This window comes from Juglans microcarpa x Juglans regia, chromosome 1S (assembly GCF_004785595.1).
Source record: "Juglans microcarpa x Juglans regia isolate MS1-56 chromosome 1S, Jm3101_v1.0, whole genome shotgun sequence".
Classification (NCBI taxonomy): Eukaryota; Viridiplantae; Streptophyta; class Magnoliopsida; order Fagales; family Juglandaceae; genus Juglans; species Juglans microcarpa x Juglans regia.
Window position 1 is genome coordinate 6,201,258 of NC_054595.1, and position 23,205 is coordinate 6,224,462.

Genomic DNA, 23,205 nt, shown 5'->3' on the forward strand with positions numbered 1-23,205 from the left:
AAAATCATGAAATTTGAAATTCAAAAGAAAACTAACAAAATGAGTCTTGTAAGTAAAACTGTAAGTACATGTAGCACTAGTATTATACCAAAACTACTAATATTTCTCTTTTTCTCCTATTCTGAGTTAATTTTTAAGCATGTATATGTATCCAAAATGTAAAACCTGAAAGGCAGCAATAGAAAATAAACTCGAAAAAAAAAACAAAAAATATGGCAATAAAAACATGAAAATAAAATCGTGATAGAATACGGGTCGGTTAAAAAATATCCAATTTTCCAAAATATTAAACTTGGGATCGAGAAGGTCGACAAACAAAGCGCATATATATTGTTTTGGTTTTGTCAAACCAAACCAGTCCTTTGAGAATGTCAATCCATAACCTACAATCTTCTCATGTATGTTGTACCTTAAAGCTCAGTTTGGATTGAAAAATACTCTCAACCAACATACACTTAAGGCTCAGATTGGATTGAAAAACAATCTCAACCCATCTCATCTCATCTCATCTCATCATTACAATTTTTACAAATTCTCACATAAAATACAATAAACAATTCAACTTTTTCATATCTCCAAATAATAATAATATTCTAATAATATTTTTTTCAACATTTAACTTTTATCTCAACTCGCCAACGTTGCTTTGAAGCAATAGTATAGTTATACTGACTGTTTCCAAACCAATTAAAAACTTTCTATAAAGATACTTCTATAAAGCCCAAAACAAAGGTATCGATAGATAGATAAATTACATATTATTTTCATCTACAGACACTGAAATACAGCATCAATGAAATTTACGATAATCTATTACAAATACAAAGCATATACAGCACAAAAGAAAAAGTGCTACACACAAGGTTCTCTCCTCAATCTTCCCTTCACCTCGACACTGTAAGTAAAACAAGATAAACCCAGGTCCGCTGCACCACTTTACTACATTATTAGGTACAGATAACCATAGTAATAATTAAGTACCACCATGCAAAAAAGAAATATAACAGCACAAAGAAACTTTCCCACATCCATCCACTGAGACCTAGAAAAAGCATATGGTCCTCATCTTTGGACATTGAAAGAGGAGAAACCCAACAAACAAACAAGAAAAAGCAGAAGGAAAAGAGACTGAGATGGCCCCTGTGAGATGGAAAAGCAACAGCCAGCACTGAATCCAAAACTTCTGAGAAAATGGAAGGATAGCTCCTGCCAATCTCTAGACCGCATCAGTATCAAAACCCTCCAACCGTGTAAATGTAGTCGCACACATCTACCCCATCCTCAGATGCACTAATAGTTGATAGGTTCGGTTCGGTCCTGAACAGCCATCCTCTCTGAGACTTCAGCCAAGGATTTGAGATTGCACATGATTAAAGCCTGGACAAAGTAACACGTCTCATCCTTAGTGTTCCCATCAGGCACATCCACCATAAATGACTCAATTACCAGTGTCCCTGGCCTTCCATCAATAACCTCTGGATGAACTGTAATGACTGACGAATAGTTCTGCAAATTTAACGAACAATTTTAAGCTCTTAGTTGAAGCATAACTACTGCAGCATGAGAGTTTTTGTTTCCATGTAGTGAATGAAAATAAGCAATCAATTTAATACCCTTATCAGAGAATCCAAGTCTACATCTTGTATAATGGCAGGTACTCATGGCCTTCTGCTCTGTTTGTCTATACACTGCCATTATAGTATTGTTCATACATCCCTCTTATACTGCTCTTTTAAAACTAGAACAGTCTCCTCCCTTGAGTTAAAAGCAATGAGATTGGGGTAAGATTAGCAGAGCTTATAGCAACATAGAAAATTAGTTTCATTTGAAAATAATTTCAGAGAAAATCATTGGCTCTTCACTCTTTAGTGGAGACTGAAAAATGTTTCAAAATGTTTTCAGGCACTGGTTGGGATGCATATTATTTACAAACTACCACCACCCAATCTCTATTTGTAAACCACCACAAAACTGGTTTGGACAAGCCCGCTCAAAGATTTGGATGTGGGAGAGGGGGAGAGCAGTTTGGAAAACAGTTTTTGCCTCTTGAGAGGGATAACCTATTTTACACCCCCGAGACTTAATTTTCCTGTTGACCAACCAAACGGCTATTGTTAACTTCAATTTTCTGTTCCTGCCAAACAAATGAAAAGGTGACAACGTTTTCACAAAAAGTATTTTCAACCTAACAACACAGCCTAAGCTCACAAAATTATGTAATAGAATATCTGAAAGTCGGCAGCCAAATCTACTAAAGAGTTAAGTAGCGTCTCTTTGGGAATAAATCTCAACAAAGTTTAGATGTCACAATTTTCTGAACTTCTCATATATTATTAGTGTTCAAAATCATGGAGAAAGGATCAAGAATGCATTAAAAGGATGGCAACACATCTCAGCTCCCATGTGCTTTATCGACCATAACCAAACTATACTACCAAACAATGGCTATAAGTAAATTAACTCATCAAAAGAAGCCGCCTTCTAGTGGGTAACCTTAATCCATTGCAGGAAGCAAAATTAACGTACTTTCAAAAATACCCAATAGATGCAACCCATCCAGATCAAATTCACAATGGTAGATATTTTTTTGCCTTTCTTCACTTTTAGTATTTTGAGATATATGGCATAATTCACTCAGTGAAATAAAACTAGGCCAAGAGATCTCCAAGCTTATACTAACTGGACCTGTAAGCTGATAAGCGATGACATGGTTGCATACCCAACATGGTCTGCCATCTAACAATTATTCAAAACCAAATTGCAATTTTGCAAAGAAGAATAGCTCAGCAAATTTCATATGGGTTCAAAAGTTATGGCAAAGAAAACAGAGAGGCATTATCAAGTAGCAAAAGCCAGTATGATATTCATCGATTTTCTATTGTCAGTAATCAGTCATTGTGGCTATTTTTTTCACTAGTAGGTTGTTCATCAAACAGTTTTTCAGTTACTTCCAATGGCATAATGTGTTCACAAGTCGCAGAATACCATGGGATATTATGCCATTTATCAATCCTCATTTGTGAATTCAGTTATTGATCTACACGAGTTCATACTCTAAGTTCTAGGCAGTCAAGCTTACACGTTTTGAATGATTATCGCCAGATATCTATCCAGCAAGTGTACCTATAAAAAAAATAAATATCTATCTGACAAGTGTGCATTTAGAAAAAACAAAAGACGCGACCCAAGTACAAAAGATGTAACCCCTAGGGGTTTGCTCAAGCGGTAAGGCCTTGGTCTTGGTGGTATGCTCCCTGCAAGTCTAAGGTTTGACCCTTGAGTGCAAACAAATTGTGGAATCCACATCCCATTGGTGAAAAGCCACAATTTAGCCGATCCTTGTGATGGGGACACATTACACTGGTTCAGGTTTAACCGGGTAAACGGCATGCTGCGTTTGCAGTCTTCGGATTCCTTGTCATAAAAAAGGTACAAAAGAAGTATTTAAGAGAAGCCTTAACTATAAATAGAAAAGGCGACAAGAAAATAAAGAAAACTCAGCCCCTTAGAATCTAAAGAAGCTGCCCAAAGGAACAGAGTAATGAAAAAGAAAGTTTTAACCACCTCCATCATCTGCTCACAGTCTTTAAAATTTCTATTTTTTATTGGCGCAGATGTCCGGGAACAGCATCCCGACTAATCCCAAGGGTGCACAGGCCCTCGGCAAACAATCTTTAAAATTTCTATCATTCATCTACTGCCAAACTAGAAGATAGGTATCATCTTCAACATTGCTGCAATTTGCAGGTTGCCATATAATACTCTCCAATTGGAAAAAGGTCTACTATTCTTCTAGGCATCACATAATCCAAAACAAATCAATTGAAAAATTCATTCCACGAGGCGCTGGCTATCTCACAATGGAGTAAAAGATGGTCTATAGATTCTCCACTCTTTCCGCAACAAAGCACCAATTTGTTACAATGATATGAATTTTCCTTACAGTATCCATGGTGGATCTTCACTAAGAAGGCTGTCCAAAATAAAAGGCTGCTCTTAGAAGCGCTTAAGTCCGCCAAACACTCCTCCAAGAGAAGAGTTACTATATATCATGAGCACCTTATAGAAAAACCGAACAGCCAACTTCCCTTTCTAGGAAAGGGTCCAAAGAATCTTATATGCACCTCCAAGACATAATCTAGTAGAGTAAAAGAGATTGAAGAACTCTGCAAGGCATCAACCTCTCAATCATAAGCTGCTCTAAAAAAACTAACATTCCATTAAAGGGAGGCACTAGAAAACTCTAATAGATTGGTCATTGAAGCCTCTCGGCGTTGGTTAGCAATGGCTTCATGACTGGTTTCTCAGTGGGGGACCCCTCTAGAGGTATTATTAACATCTCTCACTTGTTATTTGCAGATGATACACTTATATTTTGTGAGGCAGAACAAAACCAATTGCGGACACTGAGGGCACTCTTACTTTGCTTTGAAGCGGCATCGGGGCTGAAAGTAAACCTTGAAAAATCAGAATTAGTACCAGTTGGTAATGTCCGTAATATCAGACAACCGGCTAACACTCTAGGATGCAAGGTGGCTGCCCTACCTTTGAAATACCTGGGCCTACCAGTGGGGGCTGCCCCAAGGACTGCAACAATATGGGATACGGTGATCGAGAGGATTGAACGTAGATTGGCTGGGTGGAAAAGATTGTACTTGTCAAAAGGGGGTAGGATCACTTTAATCAAAAGTACTCTCTCTAATCTACCAACTTATTTTCTATCTCTTTTCCCAATTCCATCAAGTGTGGCGACCCGAATTGAGAAACTGTTTAGGGAATTCCTTTGGAGTGGCATGGAGACCGAATTTAAATTCCACCTTGTCAATTGGAGTAAGGTATGTTCCCCGCTTCCCATGGGAGGGCTGGGTATTAGACTTAAAGATTTTCAATAGGGCATTACTTGAAAAATGGTTGTGGCGCTATAACACGGAACTGGAAGCCCTATGGAAATCAGTAATTGACCACAAATATGGAAGCGTGTGGGGGGTTTGGTGTAGTAGAGAGGTAAATGGGCCCCACGGATTGGGGACTTGGAAGTACATCAGTAGGGGATGGGAGGTGGTTGTTCGTCACACTAGAGTAGTGCTAGGAGATGGTTCTAGAATAAAATTCTGGAGTGATGTATGGTGTGGAAACAATAGACTCAAAGATTTATTCCCCTCAGTTTTCAAGATTGCATGTCAGAAAGAAGCTTCAGTGGCGGACTTTATGGTGTTAACTGGAGATCTAGTACAGTGGAACATTGTTTTTAGTAGGACGGTTCAAGACTGGGAAGTTGGTAGCATTGAAGAGTTCTTTCAATTGTTGTATTCTGTGAAACCGAGCATCCAAGGAAATGACAAGTTGTGGTGGGTACCGGATGGTAAAGGCATATTTTCAGTTCGCTCATTCTATAGGTCTCTCACACAGGCCCAGAACATTCAGTTTCCATGGAAAAGGATCTGGCAGAATAAGGCGCCTCCCAAAGCAACCTTTTTTGCATGGATAGCTTCATTGGGAAAGATCTTGACGACGGATAATCTGCGAAGACGTGGGGTGATCATATTAGATTGGTGCTGCATGTGTAAGAAGAGTGGTGAAACGGTGGATCATCTTCTATTGCATTGTGATGTTGCTAGAGCATTATGGGCTGAGGTGTTCAACAGGGTAGAGATAGCTTGGGTTATGCCCGCCATAGTGGGGGCACTCCTGGCTTGCTGGACCACTATAGGAGGTTTATCACAAATCAAAGTGGTGTGGAAAATGGTCCCTATTTGTATTCTATGGTGTTTATGGCAAGAACGAAATAACAGGACATTCGAAGACAAGGAGAGATCTTTTGAGGATCTTAGATCTTTTTTTGTTAGGATGTTGTTTGTATGGTCCATAGCTATAGACTTTAATGGCTTAAACTTGGCTGAATTTCTTGTTTCCTCTTCTTCTTCCTAGATAGGTGTTTTCTCTTTGTATACCATCTTGTGTACTTTGGACTATGCCTATTCTTTAATACAATCATTTACTTATAAAAAAAAAATGTTTATCCTCATTTGGCCTATGAACCTTCTTTATGAAAAAGATTATTGCATTTATCTGTAAGAAAATACACTACAACTCAACCAACGGAAAAAAAAAAAAAAAAAAAAAAAAAAAAAAACACTCTCCACACAATACAATACAATCATTTACATCCCAAACAAGGTAAACCTGCTCTATCAATTGCTAGTAAAGCCTTTCACGTCTATTGGAAAATCAAGCCAAGAAAAATATTTCGTACTAGCACCATAAGCACCGACTTTGGCCAATGCATCGGCAACCAGATTAATATCTCTAAATATATGCTCCTTTTAAGCAATTAATGTCGGGATTAACAATAAGATCAGATCCCATGCCTCTCTTGAACTCCGTGGCACACACCCTCTTCTATGAAGCCAAGCTTCACATCCCTAAATAGTAGCTTCCAACAAAGAATTAAACCATCTAAGAAAGCTTTTACTTCGGCCATGGTGTTAATTCCCTCCCCACAATGAGAAGAAGAGGCTGTTACAGGCTGCAAATTTACCTTATTTGACACCACCCACCCAATGCACAACCAAATTTAGAATCCCCTAAACCCTAGCAAGCACACTGAAATCCCAAGCTTCATGCAGATCAGCTACAAGACTCCTATTCTGAGCCTCTGAACCAATGTGTCTCTTAGCTCTCAATTGAAGAGGGGTCTGAGTCAAAACCACAGATTCTTTTAGTTTAGAACCAGCAAAGTTAGGCGGGGACTCCGACAACCCTTTTCAAAAGCCTGGAAGGGTCACGCAACCATCAGTCCTTTTCCTTTGTCACTCATCACCCTTTCCCTTCATCTATTGTGCCTTTGGCATACTAATCTCAAGCAGTTTGGGCTTCATTCCAACTCAAAGAAGGCTGATTAGGCACAAAGTGAGGCCTTGAAATTCCACATAGGCTGGAATGTGGGTCTGCTCGTGACAAGTTCCACACTTTATAGCAGTGTCATTTGCTCCCTTATATTATCCAATTGACTCATCAATACACAGAGGGCACCTCATATTCTCTCTCCAGTCAAGTAGTTCCAACAAGAATTGCAGGCTTCTATAGCTTCTGCCAGTTTTGCATGTCAACCAGGTCACAACCAATCCAATGCCTCTTTGCAATTCAAATTTGCCTCCTTTGAAAATCTGTGATGTGCACTTTGTCAAGTGCACTACAGTCCTCTACTCTGAGACTGTTGTTGCATATGACTTACAAAGACCTATCCTTGAGTTACAATTACCATTCAATTGAGTAACCTACTGAGAGAAATGATTTTTTCTGTTTAGGCATAATACTTTGAGCTGAGAGAAAGGGCCTAAAAACTTTGTGCTGCCCCATAAGGAAATTTCCTTACCCTTGTACCTTAAAGCCTTTTGGTATCACAATATAACCTCTCTAGTCGCCACCTCCATACTTTGTGATTGCTAGATTTTGGCCATGAGCATTGGAGCTTCACTGGGTGATATAAAATTTGTTTCCAACAAAAGATTATTTCACATATTACGACTGATTCTCCGCCTGCAACATCACTTCCACAGTTTCTTCCAGCCACCATGCACATCACACTAACCTCACTATCCCTCTATTTCTTCCAATGATGGTTCAAAACCGAAATCCCTACCTCCAAAGAGAACTCAAAACACATTCAACTAAAGCAACTCAAAAAACTCATTACTCTTTTTTTTATAGGTAATGTATCTCCTTAAAAAGTGCAAAGGGATGCAACCCAGGTATACAAGAGAAACCCTATTGAATACATGTTCTAGATACACCACATTTCTCTCACATTATAGTTGAAAATAAATAAAACGAGACTGGGAGAGACCAGTAAAACTAAAAATAAGAAAGAAAGAGATATAGCATCGGCTGAATCACCAGACAGCCATCACACACAGAGAGAGAGAGAGAGAGAGATCCAGAAGCCTAATATTTGAAAACATATTATAGATGAGATTATAAGTTGTCATCCAAGATACATTCTGAAGCACCGGGAGAATTCAGTACATACTATGAGAATAGATAAATATGATTGATTTATTAATGAAAAAACTTAAATATATGCGGTCATCGTATATTTGTACACTTCCTGTTTTCGTTGGTTTTTTTCTTTTTCTTTCTTGTTTCATTGGTACTGGTGCGTTAATGCAACAGTTCCTTCTCTGTTTTGAGTTTTAGTCCAGTCTGGGTACCGTATTGGTTGGTCTTGATGGGACTGTGCATGGAGGTTGTTATTGATCAAAAGGTTTTTGAGTTCAAAAAGGAGAATGAAAGGTGGTGGAGAATCACAGAGAGCAGTCGTCGCGTGGTGAAATACATCTCTTTGAATCATGAAACGTGGGCGTGGTTGGGCTCTATGGTGAAGGAATGTGCAGCATCACTGGGTTCTGCAGAGTTCCTGAGAACTCGTAGAAAAGGAAATATGGTGTTGATGGTACGGACGGGAAGTAATTATTATAGTAGTTTTATTGTCCTCTCGGAGTTTGGGCATGAAAAGAGAAGAGGTCTGATTGTTGTGCCGGAAGGAAGGAAGGGGAGGGGTGGAGAAATTTTGGAGATACAGTGAAGGAGCTCAATCCTCCTTTCTCTTCCTCTGTTTCGAAGGTGAGAAACAGAGCACCTAGTGCTTTCCAGGCGGGAAACTTGAAGCCGATCAGGCAAAAAGGTGGTGCTCCATTGTCAATAGCAAGTGATTCACGGTCGTACAGTGAGGTGCTTCAAGCACAAAAGGTTCAGTCGCGAGATGTGAGTGTTGTGGTGCCAGTCGTGGCCAGTACAGAGATCGTGCAAAATTGTGGGGTAGTTGGCAACGTATGGTTAGGGTCAAATGAGGAAAGTATATTAGGGGTGTTGAGTAATATGGAGGAAAAAGTTGGGTTTTTATTGGATGAAATTCTCCGGCTGAAATGTAGTGTTAAGGGGAAGGAGGTGCTGTAGTTGGGGTTGGGCCGTGAAGGAGAGGGGAGGGGTTTGGGCTGTATTTCAGGCCATAAGTTGGGCTCTAGAAAGGGGAAGCCCGTGATGGGCTCTGGCATGGGCCCTAGTGTGGGCCAGGCCTTAGGCCCAAAACAAGGCTGGAAACAGAAGAATTGGGCGATGCCCGAGATTTCGGGCAATGTGCTTATTGGCCCGAGTCGACCTCTGGTGGTGTCGATAAGCGCCTCACCGACTCCCACACCAGCACAGAAAGAACCACCTGCGGCGGTCGACCAACATGGTGTACTGGTAGGGCCATTTCGACGGGAAGATAGGGACAACGGTGAGGTAACAGATGATCTGGTCATTTCGAGGGCTGTTTTCCCATCGCCATCAGCTGGGTTTTTGTTGGAGAGCACTCAGTCTCAGCTGGGAGTGGTGGTCAAAGGAGCAGCGGTTGCTCCTGTGGAGTTACCGACGGCATAGGCTGGGTTTTTGGTAGAGTTCATGTCGCTGCCTTGTGGGTTATTGCTGTAAAATACACAGACAAGGCCGTGCGTGGTGGATGGAGACCCAGTGGTGAATCCGGTGCAGTCAGTCATTTCGGAACATGGCTTTTCATCATTGGGGTCTCCGATGGGTCTTGTTTCTTCCAGTGGGGAGTCAGATTCAATGAGTGGATCAGAACTGGCTTTATTTTCTCCCGTCAGCACAAGTGAGGAGGGGGCCATCCTAACCCCTTTGTGTACACTTCCTCCCAGCTCTACTTATGAGAGTTGTTCGTCAAATTGGATGTTTAAGAAGGTAGAGGAAATTCAAGATGTCATTGGGATTTCGTTTGGAGGTTACGAAGAATAATTCAAGACTCTTCTTATAGCACTTGAGGCTAGTCATTAGAAGTCAGCCACAAAGCGGGATAGGAAGCTTAAAAGGCTAACTTGTTCCATTAATTATGATGTGAAAGAAGGGAGTGGTGGAAGGGACAGATCGAAAGGGAGGGGCAATATAGTTTCTTATGAAGCCTAAGATTATATCATGGAATGTACGGGGGCTTAATGATAGCAATAAACACCTCCGTATCAAATCATTATTGCGGATGTGGAAGGGTGATGTGGTGTGTTTTCAAGAAACAAATATGTGTTTCATTAATAGGAAAATTGTGTGAAGTGTATAGGGTTGCTCGTATGTGGGATGGACTTATTTGGCTTCTTTGGGAGCCTCAGGTGGAGTGTTACTTATGTGGGACAAAAGAGTTGTTGAGTCGATCAAGGAGTGTATCGGAGAATTCTCGGTCGCAACTAGATTTAAAAATGTGGTTGATGGTTGGGAATGGGCATTTGTAGGCTCATATGGTCCTAACATGGATAAGGATAGGAGAATGTTGTGAGAGGAGTTGGCGGGTCTATACTCATTATGGGATGTGTCGTGGTGTATGGGGGGCGATTTTAATACTATTCACTTTCCTAGTGAGCGTTCAGGGCATTGTCAGAATTCTCTGGCCATGGAAGAATTCCGCGAGTTCATCTTTGATCTTGACCTCATGGATCTCCCCTTAGTAGGGGGTGAATACACTTGGTCAAATGGACAGGTGTGGTAGAGATTGGATAGATTCCTTGTATCTCCTGCGTGGGAAGTTCAATATTTGGAAGTTAGTCAGAAACGACTAGCTCGAGTCAGTTCTAATCATTTTCCTATCCTTTTGGATTGTGGGAGGTATTCACAGGGGGCGCCGGTATTTCAAGTTTGAAAACATGTGGCTAGCAGCGGATGGATTTGTAGAGATGGTGCGTGCTTGGTGGTCTTCATATCAGTTCATTGGTACTCCAAGTTACATTCTTGCAAGTAAGTTGAAGGCACTGAAACAAGATTTGAAGAAGTGGAATTTGGAGGTTTTTGGTCACATTGACAATCAGAAATCTACACTATTGGGGGAGCTGCAAGAGCTGGAGGATAAAGAGTTCTTGGGAGATAATTCAGAGGAGATGTTATTGAGGAAGAACATGGTTATGGCAAACTTGGAGAGAGTTTTGTTGTCAGAGGAAACTTCATGGCGTCAGAAATCCAGGGCCCTTTGGCTGAAAGAAGGTGATAGGTACAAAGTTCTTTCACAAAGTGGCTAATACATATCGGCGTAATAATCCTATCGAGTCACTTCAATCAGGTTCTCAGGTGTTTTCTTCTCCTCCCGAGCTAGAAAACCATATAGTACATTACTATGAGACTCTCCTCACAGAATCGTTTCCTTGGAGGCTGAAGCTTGATGCCTTGAACTTTGAGGCAATTGACTTGCAGAGTGTGAGTGTTTTGGAGAGACCTTTTGTTGAAGAGGAGATTTACAAGGTCATATCTGGAATGGCTAAAGATAAATTGCTGGGGCCGGATGGTGGGGGAGGGTTTTTATCTGGCTTTCAGGTGGACAATGGTTCTGGTGGTCCTACTATCATCTCACACCTTCTTTTTGCAGATGATATGTTAGTTTCTTGTGAAGCGAATAGAAGCCAGATCCAAACTCTACGAGCACTGTTACTCTGCTTTGAAGCAGTATCAGGGCTAAAGGTGAATCTGGGCAAGTCTGAGATGGTTCATGTGGGTGTGGTCTCTAATATCTACAGTTTAGCAAGCCTTCTGGATTATAAGGTTTCTTCTTTCCCAATGAAATATCTGGGTCTTCCGTTGGGAGCAACTTTCAAGAATAGAGATATATGGGATAGGGTAGTGGAGAAGATAGAAAATAGGTTGGCTGGCTGGAAACGAGTGTATTTATCAAAAGGGGGTCGTCTCACTCTTATCAAGAGTACTCACACTAACCTCCCCACTTGTTTTTTATCTTTGTTTCCTATGCCTGTAGGGGTGGTGGACAGAATGGAGAAACTCTTTAGGGCGTTCTTATGGGGAGGCATGGGGGAGGAGAAAAAATTTCATTTGGTGAGTTGGAAGACTATATGTGGCTCAGTTGTGAATGGGGGGTTGGGTGTGTGTAACTTTTTTTAATAAAACTTTACTAGGAAATGGCTTTGGAGATATCATTTGGAGGGGGCATCATTGTAGAAGGATATTATTGATGCTAGATATGGTATTGGGCTGGGTGGTTGGTACTCTAATGAAGTGAGAGGGGGCATGGTGTGAGATTATGGAAGTATAAGGAAGGAGTGGCCATGCTTTGCAAATCAAATTTGTTTTGTAGTTGGTGAGGGCAATCAAATCAGATTTTGGCGAGACGTGTGGTGTGGAGATCAGGCATTGGAAAGGGTTTTTCCAGCTCTATACCATATTGCAGCTAATAAGGAGGCCTCAGTGGCGGATGTGCGGTTATTTTCTCATGGTACACACCAATGGAATATTTTGTTTAATAGGTATTTCCATGATTGGGAATTACCTAGTGTCTCAGTTTTTTTCAGCTTATTATATTCCACGGAGACTCCTATGGCACAACGAGATAGCTTGAAGTGGAGGTCTAATAATCACAGGATATGTACAGTTAAGGTGTATTATAGCATCCTGACAACACATCTTGACAACACTCCGTTCCCACGGAAGAATATTGGGAGTGCTCGTGTGCCTTCTAAAGTAGCTTTTTTTGTTTGGAATGCTGCTCTTGGGAAGATATTGACCACGGACAATTTGAGAAAGAGAGGTTGTGTATTGGTGGATTGGTACTACATGTGTAAAAAGAATGGAAAATCCGTGGACCATCTCTTATTACACTGTGAGGTAACAAGGGCGTTGTGGGATGAGATCTTTCAAAGGGTTGATGTTGCTTGGGTTATGCCTATGAGGGTGGTGGATTTGTTGGGTCGTTGGACAAAGTTGCAAGGCTGTCAACAAATGGCAGCAGTGTGGAAGATGAATCCGTTGTGCATTATGTGGTGTATTTGGATGGAAAGGAATGTGCGGTGCTTTGAAGATAAGGAACGCACAATGACCGAGTTGATTTTTTTCTCCACACTCTAATGTGTTGGTTTTCCACTATTGTTTTGCATGGGGACAATATTCAGGATTTCTCGTCTTTAATTTATCGTTCTTAGAATGTACTTAGGAGCACTTATGTATACTTCCTGTGTACAAGGGCTATACCTTTTTCATTCATATATATAATATCTATCTTTTTACTGATAAAATAAAAAATAAATAAAAATCCCACAAAGAAAAAAGCTAAAAACTGTAAGCAAATAACAAATAAGATGTTGAAAAGAACCTACCCTGAGCCTGTGATCGCCACCGACAATTCTGATGCCAAGAATGTGCTCCTCATCATCAAGAAGTTCCAACCTCTCAGTGCTTGTCGTGGCAGGAAGCCCAGATTTAACATTTACTTCTCTGACGCTGCCAATAGCAAAGTCTCCATTCACCTCGCACCTGCTAACAAAGGGCTTGTACTTCTGGGGCTGATCAAATCTCCTCACTAGGGACCACACCTGATGTAAGAAAAGTCTCATTAACAGCTCAATAAGCTGATAACCAACAATCACAAAAAGTCAAAAGGTAATTATCCTATTCAATTAAGTATCTGTCTACAAGTCAATAACCATCCTTTCCGCAAGGAAAGGAAACGGAATTTTGAATCCTTGATGGCATAAACCTAGTTGAGTGGACTTTGTTTTCCTTAGGTGTAAACTAATGCGAAGTCTAACATATTTCAATATTGAATCTTTTTCCTTTCCTTCACCTTTTTCACAAGCAAGGGGCTGAAAATGTAAGAAATTACATAAAATATTTTTATATTTAAATGTTCCAACCCTTAAACATCTCCTAAAAAAACTCTGCATCCATATTCCACATGCATCTTAAACTACCTAAAAGGTAAGCTAATCACCTTAAATTCCTCTAATTTGACAATAAAAACTCACGTTTTGAGAAAACCCGGAAGCAAATCACCCATCATGTACAATAATTTGCACAAATCTGAACCACTTAAGACAAAAATCAAATTGAAAAAGCATCCGCATATAAAGATAGAGAAACCGAATTGAAGATGAACAAAGAAGTAAATCAGAAAAAAGACAAATAAGGCACCAAGCAAAGTCATTCAAAATCAAAATGAGTTACCCAGTTCTTCAACAACCCACAGAGTAAAACCCCGTAAAAATCTTCACAACAGAAGGTGGGGAGGCATATAATGCAATAATCAACGGCATCCATTTCGAAAAGAAACCAAGGTGAACATCTGATGGGACAGTTGAGACTAAACTTACGAGGTGAACAGGCGCTTTGATGTGCTTGACAAGCACTGAGGTGCACTGGTTCTCCCTGGGCTCGTGCCTGTGGTGCATCCCTATGTAGGGCGTCTCCATTGCGCCACACGCATCACCACCGTTCATTTCAATACTCGACTCGATCTCTCTCTCTCTCTCTCTCTCTCTCTCTCTCAGAGTCCTCAATAAATTTTACCTCCCAGAATTTAGCAGTGGGTTCGAGAAAGAGAGAGATGAGCAAAGGGTGATGCTTTTGGTTTTGGTCGCAGAGGGAGTCTTGGTTTGTGGTGTAAAGAACAAAACAAACTTTAGCTTGTCTTAGCTTGGCAGGCTTGTCTATAAAATCTTCGAATGCACCCACAATGTTTTATTCTATTTTATTTTATACATATATCTGTTGTTGGGTAGGTGGCGGCCTGTTTTCTTATTGAAAAATTATATTACGTCAGTTTGTTCACTCAAATCAATTTGTTCTTTTTAATTTTTTTTATTTAATATATTTGTATTCTCTTATTTTTTAAAAATATTTTAAAAAATATTTTTAACTAATCATTACAATTTTTTTAAATTAATCATTACAATTTTTTTAAATTAATCATTACAACTTTTTCAAATAAAAAATATAAAAATAATTTAATATTTTCAAATTTTAAAATAAAAATAATATTAAAATATTATATTCTAACAATATTTTAACTTTATAATATTTTTTTATTCAATGTTTTCTCTTTTTCTTTTCTAAAATTAACAAATATTTAACTCAAATTATCTCACTACTATTTATAAACTATCTTACTATTATTCATAAAATTTTAATCTTATTTTATTCTTTAATTATCTATTTACGTTATATTTAAATATTAAGATGATTTTAAATAATTTATAAATAATAATAATAAATAATAAATAATAATAAAATATTTATAAATAAAAATGAAATATTCCTTCACTTACAAAACATGACTTTAGTGTCACAGCTGATTGGTTGCTTTTTGTGGTCACGCACTTCTATGTTGTGTGGTAATTCATTCTGCAAGTGGGTTGGATAAAGCCAAACAAGTGGGGATCCGGATTCCCGATTCCCGACCCCTTCCCCATGGCTTATTTTTATGATTTTTTTTTTTTACAAAAATAAAATTATATATTTTTTTTCTTGTTCCTTATAAAGGAAAAAAAAATTATAGAAGCAAAGCCCCACATGCCGCATATTTAAACTTAGAAATTAAAAAAACAAAATTATAACTACTTTAATAATTTAACGAAAGAAACGAAATTTCATATATAAATATATCAACAATGTTGGAGGGTCAAATACACCCTCGTAAAATAGTTGAATCTACAACTATGAAAGCCCACAAACCAAAGGATAAGGATCTAAGGCTGTTCACCGACCCGGCCCGACCCGAAAAATCCAATTTTCGATCTGACCCGAATCTTTTCCATACCGATTACCCGTTAATCGATCACCCGTTAACCCATTGCCCGTTAACCTATTACCCAATTTTTTTTTTTTTTAGGATATTTCTCTCAATTACCCAATTCCAAATTACTAAACCAGTTACAAATCACAATCAAACCCACACAATAATCATCTTAAAATGAAAATCGGATGGAACAACCCAGAAGAAAAACACAGAAGAAAAAATCGGATGGAAAAACTCAGAAGAAAAAATCGGATGGAAAAACCTAGAATAAAAAATTAGAATAAAAAATTGGATGGAAAAACCTAGAAGAAAAACACAGAAGAAAAACCTAGAAGAAAAAATCGAATGAAAAAATCCAAAAGAAAAACACAGAAAAAAAAAAAACCCATAAGAAAAACACATAAAAAAAAAAAAACACTGAACATTGCTTTCGGATGTCCTTCGACTCTCCATTGAAAATAGTTTCACACGAAACTCTCAAAATAAATTTCAAATCTCTGAGCCCAATGTTGTTGCATAGCTCTAACAAATATATATTTGTTTAAATATTCCAAAATATTCGAGAATCATCATGAACATCCAATCTTAGCTTTTCATTTCTAAAGCTAGCAACGATAGCCCATTGACGAAAATTTTGAAACGAATTGATTTGCGCGCACCTTGATACACTACCGCGATCTAGAAACGAAGAAGAAGAAGAAAATGAGATAGTTTTCGAGAGAGAGAGAGAGAGAGAGAGAGAGAGTAAAATCGAAAATGAACTAAAAATCAGAAATCGAAATAACTTAAAATCGGGTAACAGGTAATACCCGTTTCCAATTTTAATCGCAAACGGGTTGGGTTTTCGACTCGGGCTAATTCGAAAAAAGAAAAGAAAAAAGGTCTAGTCAAGTTTGCAGCTTTTTTGTTCAACCCTATAAGGATCTACGAAACAATAGTCAAGGAATCCCAACAGCCACTTTGCGCCAGTATAGAATTCAAATCTAGGCTTTATTAATCACTAATTAATGACATAACAGGCAAGATGATATATGTCCGTGATGCTCGCCAGGGTATTAATTCCTTCCGGCATAACGGTTGATTTGGATTAGAGAATATTAAACTCCAAGGCAAGTCTCCTCATGATATGCCCAGTTCATAATTACCTTGAAGTTACTTCTAATTACCTTGAAGTTGGACATACTGTCCACACTTTATATTGACTCAAGTATCGGAGGTGTTCCACACACCGAGCTCACCTACCTTCTAACTGTAGGTTACTAAAGTTCGTTGACAGTGATATGAAACTCATCCGCAACAGTTAGCATTGTCTGTGGGATCTTTTTTTTCCTACATCTCAACGTGCTTTTCGTATGCCTACGACAACTCACTCCCAAGTAATCTGCAATCAAGAAATAAAAACGACAAGTGTTCAAGCAAACAACAGGATGGAAGAAAGGTTGAAGAATATGACTCTGGATATGAAAAATCTCCAGTGGAAAAATGATGCCCTTTGGCAAAAAAAGTGTAGAGAATGTTGCACCAAAATGTCGAAAGAAACAAGGCGGAGTCACAAAACACAATCATATTCGACGGCGAAGAAAAGAGGAAGATGCACCACGACTTGCATCATCTCATTGATAATTATGAGGAGATGGCCCGGAAGATAGGCGCATCCTCCTCGGTCAACAATCTACTCAACAGCACCAACTTGGCTTATATCATCGAGATAATGATGGTGCTGCTCTCGCAAAAATTCAAGGTTCCACAAATAGAACTGTATGACTGGTCTAAGAATCCCGTTGAATATCTGAATACTTTTAAGGCACACATGAGTCTCCATGGTTTCTCCGAAGAAATCGCTTGCTAAGCCTTTCCCTTGACTCTGAAAGGGGTGGCAAGATGATGGTTTGAAAGCCTTACAGTTGGGCTCTATAGACAACTTTGAGGAACTTGCCAGGCAGTTATTGATACAATTCATGGTGAGCAAAAGGAGGAGACGACCTGCGGCCTACCTCCTAACTGTTAAACAGCGAGAGGATGAGAGTTTGAAGGCGTACCTTGCCATATTCAACAAGGAATGCATGGCCACCGACAATCAAAACAAAAAGATAACACTTGTCGTGCTCCTGGGAGTGTGTTGCTTAAGAGCCCATTCATGGCGAAGTTGGCGAGAAGAACTCCAATAACATTGCAGAAGTTCATAGATAAGGCAGACGACTTCGTCAATGCGGAAGACATACTTAAGGCTCTGTGATGGTCCATAGACTCTACCACAAGTGCATGGGTCGTGACAAGTAGAATAGAGCAAAATTAATATCGTTTCCACGAGAAGGAGATTCAAGTATCAATTTATAAATTTTCTAATATTATTTAGACGATCCCAAATTAATGTAACTGACTGCAAGTTCTTAACCTAAAATATCAAATATGAAAGGTTCCTAGGGCTTGGACTTCATCAATTGAATTCCTTCAATGAGTTTAAACCTAGTTGCTTGCATTAATGTTTTGCAAATTACAATGACTGAATTTCCATTTTTTATATGATATCCTCTTTCAAGGTATAAAGCCTATACCTCTATTAACCCTATATCTACTGTCGCGATCACAAAAATTAATGTAACTTCATTATGCTATGTGAAATTCTTAAATGTATGTCATAAGGGTGTGTATTTATTTCTAAACTACACTGCCAAGCTTTGATGAATTCACAAACTAATATTGAACTTCAACTTTCATTACTTCATTCAACATCTTAAACATGCAATTCATGGCCAGTAAATTGTAAAAATGAAAACTGAAATCATCAAATTACAATTAACAAAGGTATTCAATACAACCTTACTCAAATCATATCCAAAATTCAATGACTACATCCTAGCCCTAGAATAAGAAAACTAGCAAATCATAACTAATAAAAAATCCAATTATTTTTCAAACATAGATTCGAATTCAACATCCTTAATAACAATTCAAGTACTAAAAATTAGAAAAAGAAAAAAGAACTCTGTAATTGTAGAAATCGTGAGTTTCGTTCTTCCTCTCCGAAATTACAACTCCTCCTTCAATCCCTTTTTTTTTTCCTCTATATTAATTCCTCTCTTTTTTTACGTCAACTTCCCTCCCTTTCTTTTTCAATTTCAGCATCTTATTTTTTACCAGTAATAACTACAGGCCATCCAATCAATTCAAAACCGATTTTCCTTTCAAATTTTAAAAAAGATTTCCCCCATATCTGCTGTTGAAATCTAGAATTCTCGACTGATTTTATTATCCGACTTCCAGCTAGATTTAGAGTATCAAAACGATATCGTTTAGAGTTGGGAACTTCATGAAAGTTTCATATTTCGTTCTCAACTTTCCAATGCACCTATGATTGCTTTATTCTGACTTATAGAACTCTAGATATAGACTGAAACCCGAAATAGGGTCTAGGATGCAGCAACTTCTGGACAGATTTAGACTTCTCCATTTCTGTTAAGTTTTAAACTTTAAAATGGCAGAACTTAGTTTTGGAATTTTCATAAAAGTTTTAGGCCTATGTCTTAGCTTTCCAGGAAGCTAAACAATACCTGAAAGCGAGATAGGTAGCTTCAGTTAGAACCCAAAAACTAAGTAGTGTTCTGTTTTGACTAAACCATCCCATCTAGGATTTGCTCTCTAAGCCTAGCCCAAATTCTGCCTCTTCACATCCCCCAATTTCAACATAATTCAATAATTAAACACCTACAAAATACCAAGAATTCTTAAAAATTAAATAAATGTAAAAGACACCTAAGTTCTAGATAAACGAGTTAAGAAACATACAAAACACTCTGAATCAAAATAATTAGGACTAAGAAAATGTGTGAAATAAATTTCCACATCACTCTAACAGTCCAAGAAGATTCAAGCTCGAGTAGGCTGAAAGAACCTCCAAAAAGCCAAGAAGGGGGAAAGAACCGGAAAAGGCCAAGAGAGGCCAGTATGACAGAAGACGAGATAGAAGCATGTCTTCCAGGAACCAAAGTTCTAGGCTTGCACACACAAACTTGAACGTGCAAGCAGAAGGTGAGGGGCGTGAACGGGGCAATGGCTATCAAAACTGAAGAAATCATCACTTCTATACCTACCACTAGACAAAAGAGCATAGTACGAAGGATTGTTACTCCCTAAAGAAGAAGATAGAAACGATGAGGGAGAACGGGAAGTTGGATCGGTTAGTCGCCCAACATTCAACACTCGGAGGACAATCATCGGTCTAGAAGAGAGAGCAGAGTCAAAGGCCGCACAGAAATGAGAGCCCAAAACATCGAAGAACAATGTGAGGAGATGCCAAAGATCTTCCCCGCCAAAGCCCAACTAGGAACGATGCTCCCTTGGGAAAGATCCGGACAATAGTGGGAGGATTTGTCAGGGGCGGCCTTAGTTCCTCCAAAAGAAAGGCATACACACAAAGGCCTAGATACAATGAATTATTCTCAATGGAAAGGCCCCAAAAGCAAGGAAGGCATTAGGAAACAATCGCCATATTTTTCGGCAATGAAGACTATGAATGGGTCTTGTACACCCATGATGACGCACTAGTGGTAATGTTGTTAGTTGCCAACTATATTACCAAAATGATTCTAATCGACAATGGCAACTCGATTGACACCCTTTTTTGGGATGCTTTCACAATAATGGAGATCAGCCCAAGCCAACTGCTTCCCTCACCCACGCCATTGAAGGGATTCTCAGGAGACACAGTTCAACTTGTGGGTACTATAACGCTGCCTAACTCCACTAGTAAAGGCCCCTGCACCACCACCACGACGACCGATTTCCAAGTGGTTAAGGCTCTTTCTTCTTACAACGTTATTCTTGGACGCCCAATCCTGAATAACTTGAAAGTTGTGACCTCCACTTATCACCTAAAGATAAAATTCTCAATAGAGGCAGGTGTAGGATAAGTATGGGGTAAGCAAGTACTAGCATGGGATTGCTATGTACAAGAACTCAAAAATGGAGGAAAATACATATGAAGGACGGAGAGCTTAAACTCTATTGAAGCACCACCACTGCCACCCGAACTCATTGACCACTATGTCAAAACAAGGGATGAGTAGAATCTAAAGCAAGTAGAGGCGAACGAAGCTCTGGAATTAGTAACTCTAAACCTCGATCATCTTGAAGCCGCTAGAAGGATCAGAACCAAAATGGGGTCTAAAATCTTGCGGCAACTAAAGCAACTCATATTCGAGCACAAAGACGTGTTCACCTGGAGCCATGAAGACATGCCAGGATAGACAATAAGGTCATTAAGTATCATCTCTACATAAGTCTAGAGGCCAAAAAAGTCTGGCAGAAGAAAAGGAGTTTCAGCACAGAGAAATATGTTGTGATAGCAGAGGATGTGGAGCAACTCTTGGTAGCGGTGTTTATCAAAGAAGCTCACTACCCTAAGTGGCTATCCAATGTTGTGATGATGAAAAAGTCGAAAGACAAATGAAGAATATGTGTTGTCTTCACAGACCTAAATAATACATCCCTAAAGAATGGTTTTCCTTTGTCTCATATTGATTTGATAGTGGATTTCATTCCATGGCAGGGCATTACATGTTTAGTTTCATGGATGCTTACTAGGGATACAACCAAATCCGGATGAGCCCAAACGGTAAGGGTGAACAAAAACCAACACAACCGGCCGCAACAAACAGGAACCGACCGGCCGGTGTGCGGTGGAAAATTCAAGGAATTGACATTCAGCGGTTCGGTCCTAGTTTGGAGCTAGACCAGACCTCTGAACCGACTGATAAAATAAAACTATTTTTTTGTTAATATACCATAATCAAAATGACGTCGTTCCACTTAAATTGGCGTCGTTTTGCACCTATGAGTATACAAAACATAATAGAAACGACGTCGTTTGGTACTAAACCAAACGTCGTCTTTTTATTTAACACATATGAAAAAAAAAGTATGTATGAAACGACATCATTCCACTTAAACTGAACGGCGTCGTTTCGACATGGGGTCGTCTTCTTCCCCAGTCACCTCCCCTGTGTTTTAGACCGCTTCAACTCTCTCTCTCTCTCTCCTCTGCAACTTTCTCTCTCTATTCTCTTAGAAGAATCTCGCCGCTAGGGGATCCAAACTCCGACCAAGAATCACCTCAATCGATTTCCTCCTCCCCATCGACCGGTTACGATCAGTTGCTCCACCCAATTTTCTCTCATCGGTTGGTGTCAATTTTGCCCAAAAATTGCGACAAAGTGGTCGGTTTTCACACCTACCAAACTGTTAAGAGAAGACGTCGTTCATAACGAATCACAGGTTGTATACTTATGCCCTTTGAGCTGAAGAAAGCCGAGGCTACATATATAAGATTGGTGAACCGCATGTTCAAAAAGTAGATAGGCCAGAACATGGAGGTTTATGCAAACGACCTGCTAGTCAAAAGCAAAGAACCCGAAAAACATATAGCTGGCCTACGGGAAGCTTTCACCATCCTCCAGCAGTACAAGATGAAGCTTAACCCAATAAAGTGTGCTTTTCGGTGTAGATTCGGGCAAGTTCCTAGGTTTCATGTCTCAGAGAGAGGTATAGAGGCGAACCTGAAAAAAATCAAAGCAATAATAAACATGAAACCGCCTCAAAATATAAACGAGATGCAGAAGCTTACTAAATGGATAGCGACACTCAAAAGATTCATCTCCAAATCTACAAACAAGTGCCTGCCTTTCTTCAAGGTCTTGCGAGAGGCCCAATCTAGGAATGATGAATCCAATCAGGCATTCAAGAAAGTAAAGGAATATCTATCTAACTCACTGTTCCTAAGTTAGGCGAGACAAGGGAGACCCTATACTTCTACATATCAATTTCCCCGAACGCAATCTCAACGACTTTGGTGAGAGAGGAGAAGGGTAGCCAAAGACCAATGTACTACACAATCTAAGCCTTAAGAGGAGTTGAGGCGCATTATCCTCAAATGGACATGCTAGCATTTGCGTTAGCGACAATTTCCAAACAACTAAGACCTACTTTCAAGCTCACCCGATCGAAGTCTTAACGGATGCTCCTCGAAGAAAGTACTACAAAAACTAGACTTCTTCATGCTTCGCCCTGATAAATAGAGTGTTGTGCAAACAAGGCTTCTTTGCCGCCCTCTTAAGGTGTGTCGCACTGGAATAAACACAATATATACTGGCAGAAATATACGAAAGAGTGTACAAGAATCACTCCGGACTCGCGCTATTACTGGAAAGGTCATGAAAGTGGGCTATTATTGGACTTGCGCCCTCAAAGACGCTAAAGGATTTTTTAGAAAATATGCAAAGTCTCAACTACTTGCACTCGTACCTCATTGCCTACCAAAGGAATTAACGTTGATCATATCGCCTTGGACATTCGCACAAAGGGGAGTCGATATAATCAACCCCTACCCCAAGTAAAGGAGGAGTAAGGTTCGTAGTTGTTGTCTTGGATTACTTTACCAATTGCATGGAAGCAGAAGCTTTGGCCACAATCAAAGTAAACAACATCACCAAGTTCTTATGGAAAGCTGTCGTATGCCGATTTGACATACCCCAGAGTACAATTTCAAACAACGGACGACAATTTGACTTTGATCATTACCTCGACTGGTGCGCTAAATTGGGAATTAAGTTCAGGTATTCTTCCCCAGGTCACCCACAAGCCAACGAGCAAGTTGAGGC

General features: G+C 39.4%; 1 protein-coding gene across 1 annotated transcript; it reads right to left on the bottom strand.

Moving 5' to 3' along the window:
* Positions 1-738: 738 nt before the first annotated feature.
* LOC121247638 (abscisic acid receptor PYL3-like) lies at positions 739-14,474 on the bottom strand. Its single transcript, XM_041146031.1, has 3 exons — positions 14,127-14,474; positions 13,134-13,349; positions 739-1,506 (listed from the first exon to the last, which is right to left on the bottom strand). The coding sequence occupies exons 1-3, from the start codon at positions 14,250-14,252 to the stop codon at positions 1,291-1,293; spliced, it is 558 nt and encodes a 185-aa protein (XP_041001965.1). The 5' UTR covers positions 14,253-14,474; the 3' UTR covers positions 739-1,290.
* Positions 14,475-23,205: the final 8,731 nt, after the last annotated feature.